This window comes from Oryzias latipes (assembly GCF_053564925.1).
Source record: "Oryzias latipes strain Hd-rR chromosome 1 unlocalized genomic scaffold, Olatipes_Hd-rR_3.1 chr1_Y_2".
In the NCBI taxonomy this organism is placed as follows: domain Eukaryota; kingdom Metazoa; phylum Chordata; class Actinopteri; order Beloniformes; family Adrianichthyidae; genus Oryzias; species Oryzias latipes.
Genome location: NW_027616336.1, coordinates 344059 through 355601, shown reverse-complemented (window position 1 = coordinate 355601; position 11543 = coordinate 344059). Strand labels below are relative to the sequence as shown.

General features: G+C 43.9%; 1 protein-coding gene across 1 annotated transcript; it reads right to left on the bottom strand.

Moving 5' to 3' along the window:
* Nucleotides 1-289: 289 nt before the first annotated feature.
* On the bottom strand, nt 290-10396 carry LOC144990495 (tether containing UBX domain for GLUT4-like). The gene is made up of 17 exons (XM_078943997.1): nt 10122-10396; nt 8969-9024; nt 7865-7979; nt 7539-7639; nt 6784-6841; nt 6637-6710; nt 5836-6286; nt 4719-4772; nt 4441-4580; nt 3989-4070; nt 3847-3913; nt 3659-3721; nt 2112-2164; nt 1405-1456; nt 1209-1278; nt 718-893; nt 290-470 (listed from the first exon to the last, which is right to left on the bottom strand). The coding sequence occupies exons 1-17, from the start codon at nt 10209-10211 to the stop codon at nt 460-462; spliced, it is 1713 nt and encodes a 570-aa protein (XP_078800123.1). The 5' UTR covers nt 10212-10396; the 3' UTR covers nt 290-459.
* Nucleotides 10397-11543: the final 1147 nt, after the last annotated feature.

The window sequence follows — 11543 nt, the reverse complement described above, 5'->3', positions numbered from 1 at the left end:
TAAAAACCAAGTTGGACTTTGGGAATGAATGCAGGAAGAACATCTAACGGTCACTTACAGAAGACAAATCTACCTGAAGGAGAAGGAAGCTGATCTCTGAACCTCCATGGAGAACTGCAGCTCTTCTCCTCTTTCAGGCGAGTTTCCGTTCTGTTCAGATCAGAGACCAGCTCCCGGGTGCGTTTAAAGGTTCCTGGTTTGAATCCCGCAGGAGTTCATGTATGTGTTCGTGAGGCCCTCCTTTCTCCTACACACAAGCACGCCAGAGGCTGAACTGACAACAAACCCATTTTAAAACCAAAACCTTTATTGTATTTTATTTTCTGAGCGTTCACAGCAGCCAGGAATCATTCATGAGGGGGGGGCGAGTGCTGTGAGGGGGGGGGGGGGGGGGGGGTCCACTGTGGTCACAAAGCCTTCAGACAAGGAGCAGCAAGTCTTCATCCTCACACGCAGTCTTCACTTCTTCCCTGCAGACAAAAACACTCATCTCCATCAACAGTTTTTATAGAAAAGAAAAACTTGTTTGGAGCAAAACAAATGGTAATTTTTGTAACTTCTGCTGTTTCCTGAATAGAAGGCCTAAAGCGAGGCGCTGACACGTCACGCTGCTCTCACAGCCGTGCATGCGCTCAGAAACAGTCAGTAAAGGATGTTTGAATGTGTTTCCGTGACAACAACCGAGGTTTACTTGTTCAGTTGTGGCCTTTTCCTGACCTGGAAGTTTGAGCCACTTGGGCACCTTTCCCGGGTCGGTTCTGGCAGGTTTATCAGCCTGGTTGTGTGAAGTCGGTTCTGGTTTCTGTGGAGACGTTGCAGGTTCTGGGGGTAGAACCGGCTCATCAGGTCCAGCCGAGGAGCTGCATAGGGGCGCCGTGGAGCTGCTGATGAAGCTGCAGGAAGAAGGCAGAGATGTGAATGTGGAGGAGTGGGTGTCGCTTTAACAAATATCACTTTATTTGTTAAGAGAAGCCAAAGTTAAACCAAGAAATTAGGGAAAAAAAATAGAAAAAAAATGCTTTGAGGGTTTTTTAATTCAGAAGAGACAACAAATGGTGTCACACCTACACACGCACACTCACACGCACAGTGTGTTTCCAGTTCAGCATCTGGCCGTGCATGCTTTTGGACATGTGAAGGAAGGTCTGACATGCACACACGCAGACATGCATGTGGGCCTTCATCTGTGCATACAGTAGTGCTTATACCTGGTCAGGGTCTGGTCTGCCTGCAGGGCTGAAACAGACGTTTTCAGCAGCTCCCTCCGAATGTGAAAGTCTGCAGAGGAAAGAAAAAAAAAAAGAAACACGTGTACAGTTGTGTCATTTTACAAAACGTCCGAGCTCAGAGGCTGAAGGCTCTTTTGGTTTAAAGCAACCAAAAAGGAAGTAAAAAGGCAAAAACCTGTTTTGACGTCAGAGCCGAAGTACAGCAGCGCTCCAGGAAACAGACCAGCCTGCAGACGGGGAGGGGGGGGATAACCCTTATCAGTTTCTACTAAAAGAAACATCACCACAATGATGGAGACCAAAAGCCTTTAGGGAAACGGAGACCCTCAGCTTCAGAGAAATCTTCAAATTATACTTTCCAAACTTCATTTAGAAAATAGAGGAAGGAACAGATGTGTCTTTCTTCATCCAGATTTGTTCTTAGTCACACTTAGAAAATGAAATCTCACACAACATGAAAAAACAGTGGGTCATCTTCAGGGCAGGTGGGGGGGGGGGGGGGGGGGGGGGTTCTCTTACTTATGCCAGGTTAAAAATGTTATATTTAAGGCCTTTTATTAAGAATTTCAATCACATTTGAGACTTGGCCTACAAAGAAATACCCCTTGGGTTCAGTTGGGCTAGTACACATTTATATAGAACATTTACAAAACTGTGAATATCAGTTGTCCTGGAAACTCATCTCAGCCCAATGTGTGTGCATGAAGATCTTGCACATACCCCAAGTGAGGCCTGGGGTAACTACTGTACCACAAAGTGAGAGGGGGTGGAGGTGCTGGGGGTAGCGTGAAGCAGCTCTGAAGACATGAGAGGCCAGCCAACGCACTTGATAGAGCGTGTATGTGAACAGAGAAATGTCAGAAATAAGGGAGAAGATCTGACCTGGAAGAGTGTGACTGACGGGTCGTCCAGAATCGTTTTTGGAGGAGCCACGACTAAAACAGAGAGGGGGAGCAGGAGTTAGAAGCAGGGAAGCAGTCATCCATGAACTCACCTGTTTCCACTCTGGACAGGTGAGAACAGCTGACAGTTTTCTGTTTGTCCAAACTGTGATTCCTGTGAGTTTGAATGGATTCAGAAAGTGCAGCTTCAAAAGCCTAACGGACTTGTTTCAGGGTGAATGGCATCTCTTTCACCCTCGCCCGCCACTGTATGTACTGGATTTTTTCAGAGGCCTCATTGCACAGCCTGCACAATATATTGTAAATTTATTGTTATCGCAATATCAAGCTGTGCAATATGCATATTGCAAAAGACGGCAAAAATCGCAATAAATGGTTACCTTAAATATGCTAAAACAATCTTATGGATGCTTGAAGTATTTCACGAAACAAACAAATCCCTTTTTGTATTTGACCAATCGAATGGACTCCTGGACATCATCGACCAATCGGATGGAGTTCTATCATGTTAGATGTTCGACTCCTATGTAGATGTGGGTCATTTGGCATGCAATTTTTAAACTGTTGCAGTGAAATGGAAATTATGTTTTTGGTTGTTTTGCTATATGTTCATATACCGCAAGTTACATCGTCATCGCAATATTAATCACTAATATCGCAAGTTTTTCTCATATCGTGCTGCCCTAATCTGAGCCTCTATCTCTTCAGTGCTCAGGGTTTGGTCCTGTGTTGCCAGGATGAGTGCTTCTGAGTTGTCCTGTGGGGCAGCCCATTCTAGTCATTGTTGGGACTCAGTTATGGTCTGGCGGTCCTTCCCATGCAGAGGCTTATCCTTCAATGATGATCTGTCCTTTAGCAGTTATGTACACTGTCCAAACTGTAAATCTTTCAGGTATGGTTTGCTTTCACTCACGGCGCTCTCAGAAATAAAGCTTGAAGTGGATCAAACCACTTTGAAAAATCCTGCTGTTCCAACAGCTGCTCATTTGGGGGCGCTATTGTCCAAAATGAGTGCAGAAAAAAAGAAAGCCTCTGATTCTCATGTGTGAAGAAACTCCTGCAGCTTCTCACTACACCCCCAGACCTGGACCAGAACCAAATCTGGATCGGACCTTCCATAAATGATGCATGTAGATAACTGTACCATCAGTCAGCACTCTAAGTGTTCAGTCTCTGGAGCAGAGCAGGTCTGGTTCCTGGATCTTTAAATCTAACATGTAACTTCCATCTTTCATTGGTCTATCATAAAGAAAGGTTTTCTATTCAGTTGAACACAGGAGGAGCTGAGGAGGAATTCTTTGATATTTTGGTCTTTGCTTAGTTTCAGCGTTTGTCCCTCCATGAAACAGGCCTTATGCAGATGATCCGATGCTCCATTATTACCAGTTCTATTTACTGTTGGTTGAGTTCAGTCAATATTACACTCAATAAGAATGTAAAAGATCCTGGTTCCATCCAAAAAGCAGATGTTTAAGCTCAAACGGTTCTTTGGAAAAGCAGATGTTGTGGATACTCAGACAAACTTACACAGGTAAAAACTGAGCTGAGCGTCATCCAGGTGAGTCCTGACAAAGTGTCTGACAGCACCAACTGCACAAAGGACACAAAAAAAAAACAAAGTTTATGCTTGAACAAAGTTCATTCACGTATGTGAGGGGTTTTCCTCCAGGTTGTCGGAGGGCTGCATCTAATTCCTGGTACGACAGAACTCAAACCTGTCTCCAGAGGCCTGAAGAGGCCCTGTAGGACATGTCTGTCTGGAAACTGGACCCTCAGGACCACCTGGAGAAGCGGAAGCAGAGGTTTTAAAAGAGGGTTGAGGCTTTAGATGGCAGGATGTGGCAGAACTTTGCTCACTTTGGGATATCGTTCCATCTTTTCCTTCATCTGTGCTTCTCTCAGAGATTTAGTCATGAGTGGAGCTTCTTCCATCAGTTTCCTGCAGGAGTGAGATGCATACAAACAAAAGTTGTTACAAACCCATCCAACATTAACGCACTTCATCCAGTGAGTGCCCCAACGCCCCTGTGGCAAAGAGGCGGGGCTAAGTGAACACTGATGCAGACTGAGGGGTGTGTGGTGGTCTTCACTCTTGCTCTCTTGTGCTGATGGAAGACGACGACCAAGCAGTGACCCTGTTAGGCTGTGGTTTGTGCCGTTTGACAACCAGCAGACCTGCAGTCACAGAAGACGCAGCTGGTCCAAAGCAGAGCTCCAGAAAACCTGATGGAGCGCATGGCTGAGCAGCTCCTCTGGCTCCAGCAGAACCTCCACCCTTTCATTTGACCCCACCCACCCAACACACCCACCTCTCACTTTTCAGCTGGGCGAAGCGTTTCCGCACGTCGTCCACCGTCACCTCGAAGAACTCATCAGGCAGATCTCCCAGGTCCTGAGCCTGATGGGGTCTGGAGTCCAGGTGGTAGATGAGAGGCTCCCTATCCACCGGCTGCAGACGAGAAGAAGAGAAACCTGAAGAATGCTTGTTTCTATCAGCTGAGGAACCTCACACCGCACTGGGGACAAACGAGCAGATCTGCAAATGAATGAGTCCAAACCTGAGGATGAGTGAAAAGCTGGCACTGACCTCAAAAAACTCCGGATTCTCCTCCTGGTCCTTAAGGTGAGCAGCGCGTTTACCCTGCCAGAGAAGATTCATGTTTGAGCTTTTAAGATTCAAATGAGGGACGAGAAAAGTTATATAATCCCAGCAAAGAACTACAGATGAAGAAGAGTGAGCTTCATCAGCTGCAGGGAAACTAAAATGAGGATCTATGCTCTTCTGCAAAGCTCATCTTCTCCATCAGTCTGAGATCTTCACTGATCTTGATGAAGAGGACAGAGCTACTCTTCATCAGAAGATCAAAGCCAACCATTCCACTATCTTTCAAACTCCCCGTGACTCTGCAATTATCTTCTGAGATGACTGTTATCAGTAGGATCTGCAGATGTGATGTTCTGCTGCATGTTCACCTACACATGATCTCCTAAACCCATCGGGTTCTAAAGAACACACGAAAGTTTAACAAGTCAGGCTACCAAGGAGTCGCAGCTTCTGCCAGCAGAACCCTGAAGCATCTGAGTGCAGAGATCTTTAAACTTTGGAAAACTCAGAATTAATTAACTTCATGAACTTTGTTCGGAGCATAAGGCTAGAACGGGTTTTTAGCGGGATGGCAGCTTAACATCAGAACTTCTATGAGAGCAGATAGTTTGGTTCCGTTAATAAGCATCTTCCTCTGAAGCAGGCCGTGCAAAAGGAGGGTGGGCGGGGCTTGACAGTCATCATTTGGCGCTGCGTGCGCAGCGCCAAATGATGACTGTCAAGCCCCGCCCACCCTCCTTTTTGTTCTGGTCAAACCTTCACACACACTATAAAAACTCAAAATCCCATCCAGAACGATCTAGAACCTTTGTCATCTGTCCACAAACTCAACGAGACTTCCTTTAGAAAACACATCTTTCAAATGGAAAAACACTTTTTCCTTAAACAAGTAAAGGGTTCACATGTTTACAAAGCTCTTGCTAAAAATGAGTCACTAACTATTTGTTTTCATTCCATGGTAAAACTTTATTTTCGCACCTTAAGAACTGGATTTAATTTCCGACCCAACAGAACCAGTGTCCCGGTTCCTGCTGCCCCCCCTTTTTCCCAGACCCCCCCCCACCCCCTGGTTCAGGATGCCTCTCACAGTTCGGCTCACCTTGGTGCTTGGACCGTCGCTGCCTTTTGCCTTCTTGGCTTTGGGGGATTCCACCACAGCAGGGAAACCTGTCCCCCCACCTGGACCCCCAAGGCGCTGACCCCCCCCAGAAAAAGGAACAAAGGGAGCCACGGGAGCTACAGAAGAGGAGGGCTGAGAGCTCGCCTGCGATGGTCCTGCTTGCTCCTCCTCCTCCTGAGCAGGTGGGGGAGTTTCTGTGGGGGGGGGTTCGGGCTGAGCGTCCCTGTGCTGAACAGAAGTGCTGCTCATCAGCGTGGCAGGAGGTTCTGATGGGTCAACGGGGATGGAGCTTTCAGGCGGGGCAGATGTGGAACCTTCCGCGGATGACGGAGTGGGATCAGACAGAGAAGGTTGGCTCTGCCTGGTTACCATGGCAACAGGTGTGACTGGCACAGCAGCATCTTCATCTTTATCCTTCCTTAGCAAAAACCTGGAAGAGGCCTCACATCTCATGATCTGCAGGTTTTTACACTCAGCAAAGCATACAGACAATTTATATGAAATGAATGAAAGGTTTTAAATGAAAACAAAAAAATGAACAGAATGCATAAACGCCTTCAACTGATAATGAAGTGAATAAAAAAACCACCACAAGATCCACAAACCAACTCTGAAGAAGTTCAAACTGTTTTTTAAAAACATTGTCTTCAGTCAGAGCAGCCTTCCTCTTTCAGCAGGTGGGAACGCTCACCTGAGCTCCGCTCCTCTTCCCACACCTAATGTGACCCCCCCAACCAAGCGTCCAGAAATGAACTGGCCCGTTGTTTGTTTGGGGCCTACCTGATGATGGCACTTCCTCCGGTCAGACCCAGAGATTTCAGGCTGGTCTTCTTCAGCGCCTCCTCGCCGCTCACCTGCCACACAAACAGCTGCGCTGTAATCCCAACGGCTCTGGGGGTGAGTCTGGGCTGAAGGAGAGCCTCGTACCTCGTCCCGCATGTAAACACAAACTGGGGTGGATCCTGATCCGGACAGGTCGGCCTCCCTGAACACATCCAGGGACAAAACAGGATAAAATGATGAAGACTCGAGGCCGGACCCCTCCCAGCATTCTGAGGTTTTGTTCTGACCCCATAAGACCGTATATGTGGGCATTTTGGTGGGAGATGAAGTGCAGAAATGATTTTAAAGATTTCTATGAAATGTTTTGTTAAAGCTAAAATTTGTGCATTTTGGGGGGGGGGGGGGGGGGGGGGGGGGGGGGGGTTAATGGGAGGTAGGCGGGGCCAACAGGGCTTTGAAGTTTACTTTTTGCCACCTACTTTGTGAAGGGAAGCAGAGAAAACCTCAAAATTGTGCCTGTCCTACCATCCTCATGAGAGATTCTGATCATTAAACTGTCAGATAACAGTGAGCAGAGTTGGAATTATGAATTGCAAATGTCAAAATTCACTTTATAAGAAGTTCACCAACTTACTTGACTCCACATTTGGTTGATGAGCAGAAGACACAAAACATGACTAAGCTAGAGGATTTCAATTTTCTGTCCTGTGTAAACCTGCTGGTCTGCAGCAACACTGGAACCATGAAACCAACACCGCCTGTGAAAGTCTGGACTCTGACAAACATCTAAATCTTTCCAGAAAAACAGGATAAGCTTACATTTCCACGGATGCTTCTGAGACACATCCATACCATGTCACTGATAACACAATTGGATTCAGTAAAACCCTTTCACACACCCGATGGGGGAGAAGTGGGTGATGAGCTCCCACAGACTCCGCCCACAGCCGAAGGAGTCCTGCAGCCGAGAACCGTCCTCCATCTGGAGCGCGACCCGGACCTGTGGAGAACGCAAGAACATGAGAACGCAACACAAACACACATCTGTCAGCAAAAGCCTTTTTGGTTGTTGGTGAAGACTAGAAGCAGGTCTGACTGCTTTTTGTGGAACAACGTTCAGTTTTTAGAACATAAATCTGCAACCAAATGAATCCATTCCTACTTCCTTTAGCTCATCCCCTCCCGTCGTCTCCTTATGCGTTACCACGCTTCTGTCTGAGCTCACCTGACTTTCAGCTGCTGCTTGTTTCCTGGAACTCGTCACCATTTCCAGTTTGGCGTTGTTGGGAAGGTTGGCAAACCTCCACGGCCGTGTCAGGTCCAACACTGTCCTCTGAAACCTGCAGGTGCAGAAGAGTTTCACAACAATGAAGCTCCAAACATTATTCTCAACAGTTGGGCTTTAAAAAAGACTTAAATCCTCTTTTTAGAAGTTAAACTGTTGATTCCAAAGAATTACGGCTTTGTGTTTCTTTTGTCTTTTATTGTGTTTTTGAAGTCAGGTCAAAGACTGTAAAGCTGAAGATCTGCTCCTGCTGCAGGACCCAAAAAAAGATATATCCAAAACATTTTCCATTCCATTTTCCTGTTTTCAAATCATTTGTCAAATAAAGACTTCAATTGAACAAAGACAAAACTTGCAGTAATAAAACAGGAATTTCTGCTTGAACTAAAAAATGTACAACAAATTCCTTTGAAGGAAAACTGATTTGATGAAACGTTTAATTTGATCTTTGATTAAGTGAGGAGTTTCAGGAGACCGTGGTGTTCTGCCGGCCCAGTTACATCAGTGGGTCGGGGCTCACAGTGAACAGGCCTCTAATCTCACTCCTCCAGGTTTACTCCATAGGCTTCACTTTAGAAAAAAATATGTTCTGTTTACATTCAAACAGAGTGACAAGACAAAAATGTTCCAGAAGAAAAGAAAAATCAATTCAAGAAACTTAATTCAAAAAACCTTTTCAGAAGTGATGAAGTGAAGAAGTCAGCTCTTCCTTCTGCCGCCATTAACCCTCTGTATGTGTGTGTGTGTGTGTGTGTGTGTGTGTGTATCGTTGATGGTCTTCCTCACCATGAGGGAGAGAAAGATTTCAAAGTTGTCCTACCTTTTGTACAGCGTTTGAACAGGCTGATTGAACATTTAAACATTAAATAGGTTTAGGACAACATCAGGTCAGAAACAGGCTTCAGATTGAAAGATGATGTGGATTCAAGGGCAGAAGCTTCACTTTGACCGTAATCCTCCATGTTTACAAGATTCTGGGGAAGCTGGCCCACTTCTGGATTAAATCCAGTCTTAAAAGAAAACATTTCAGGAAAACAAACTCACTTCAAGCCATATTCATCAGGGTTGAAACCATTCTTGCCACAGACCTCCTCCAGGACCTGCAGACCACACGGAGAACAGGTGAGAACGAGCGGATCTTTCATTAGAACAGACTTAAGACTGAAAGTTTACATCTGGCATCAAAGCAATAAACCAAAATAAAACAAATCAACTTTTAACTTACCACACAGATGACTCAATTAATAAAAGACATCTGAGAAGGTATTCAAGAGAACAAAACTAATTTAGGAGTTTCGGGTTTTTAGTTGAGAAAAAAAAACTCTCTTGGGCTCTGATTTCAGACAAAAACTCTCTTTTAAGGATGTTCTTACTTTAAATCCCAAAACGTCCTTTATTTTTAAGGTTAAAGCTTCATGGTCACAAACAGGACATGACATCCATCCAACCATTTCCTAACCCACTTTATCATTGTGTCACAGGGTTGCTGGAGCCTATCCCACCTACCGCTGGGCAAAGGTGGGATTTAACAAGGGCCAGTCACCAATCTGTTGCAGGACCACAGAGTGACGCATTCACACTCACATGATGTATAAGGTACTTTAGAGTCACCAACGACCCTAGGAGGCATCTTTTTGGACTGTGGGGGGAAACTGTAGAAAACTCCCATATTAAACTGCAACCTCCACACAGATAGAACGCAGGAGGGATTTGAACCAGGACCTTCTCACTGAGAGTGCTGACCACTACACAAACGTGGTCGTGGTTTTCCAACACACCAAGTGAGTGAAAGCAGGCCAAAAAACGGATACATCTTTTGGTAAAATTTGTAACGTTTCAGTTTTTTGCTTCATTTGGTGGTTGTCCAGATATCAATCTGGGCAGGAAACGTTTCACACTTTTAATAAAAGGTTACGTTTCAGGCATTAAACTGCTGCAAGTTTGTCCTACATTTACATGAGATCATTTATTCTTTTTTATTTTTTTTCAGTATTATTTATTATCAGTCTAAGGCCTGCTGTCATGAGCAGGTTGGCTCTGAACAGGTGAGTCTGACTCCACTACAGAAAATGTTTGGTCACCGGCTACCTCCTGTGTTAGCCGCAGATGCTAACTCACAGGAGAACTGCGCGCTCGTGAGCCTCTGACGGGGAAAAGGAGCCAAAGACAGAGCACGCGCTCCTCACACGGGCCTCACCTGAAGCAAGGGAGAGTTTGGCGTCACTTTGACGGCTTGTCTTCTCCCGTTTGGAGTCAGAACCGTTACAGTTGAACCACTGGCTGCCATTGTTGTTGTCTGTGACGTCACAGCGCACGTTTAAAATGAACTTTATTGAGAGTGGGCGGAAAATGAAACAAAAGAAAAAGAAAGAAAAATGAATACATATTAAATAAATGAGAAAAAAAATAAACATAATAAACGAATAAATAAATGTGTGCAAGTATGTTTCATGTCCCTTTCGTTCAGTGTCCTGAAGTTTTTTTTGTGTTTTTTTCTCAAAAGAAACTTTATTAACAACTGAGATATTATACAAGGATCAACAGTAAATATATAAACTACGTTACCACGAAAAACAATCACCATTGCCTAACATAAAATATATATAGAACATAGAAGAAAAGAATTAACATAATACAAACACACACACACAAAACAAAAAAAAGAACGTAAACCTTCCACAAAGGTTCATATTTGTTAGAGGTTCTCATTAAGTTTGTATTTCTGAACAAAACTAAGTAATTTCAAGCCATTTTTCTTTATTATATAATTGAGTGATTGAAAATCAAAACAGAGATCTTTATGAAATGTAATAAGAAGTGGTTCGGTCTTCAAAAATTTGTTTTTATGAATATAAAACCTTTCTTGCAATATCAGGACATTAAGAACAATAATTTCTGGTCTCTTAGATATTACCACCCCGAATAAAACAGTTTTTGCGTCTAAATGAACTGGCATTGCAATTTTTGAAGAATTCCAAAAGCAGAACTCTCCCCAAAATGTTTTAATAACTCCACAGTTAAAGAATAAATAATCCACAGTCTCAATGTCATTTAGAGAAAAACTGCAGCCGTTCTCTTCAAAGACAAAATGATGTCTCAAAAATTCCTTGGATGGGTAAATATAGCTAATTATTTTAAAATGATTGCATTTTACTTTTGGTAAAATAAAAATGTTTAGTTAATTAAATTTGATCTTAATTCAATTACATTTTCTTTAGAGAACTGTGTAGGAATGTATTTTGTTGTGGAAAAGTTTGGAAAAGTTCTTTGAAAAACAATCTTCGTATGAAGCTGTTGGCAATTCTGACTTTGTAACCGGCTGTCCGTCCAAACAGAGAGAAGGAAGTCTTACTGGAACTTTATTTTAACAATAGATTTTGTGATAAACAAATCAACTCAGAGGAAAAGTTTTGATCACAGCTTCATATTGTTTCCGATCCAATAATTGAAATTTGGAATACAAATTTTCAAACGTCAAAATGTTTCCAGAATGATCCAGTAGATGCAGAACAGACCACATCCCCTTAGTGAGCCAGTTATTGTAAAACAAGGGTTTGTTTCTTCGTAACACATAGCTGCAGTTCCAGAGAGGCGTGATGTGCAGACTAAAATTGTGCTT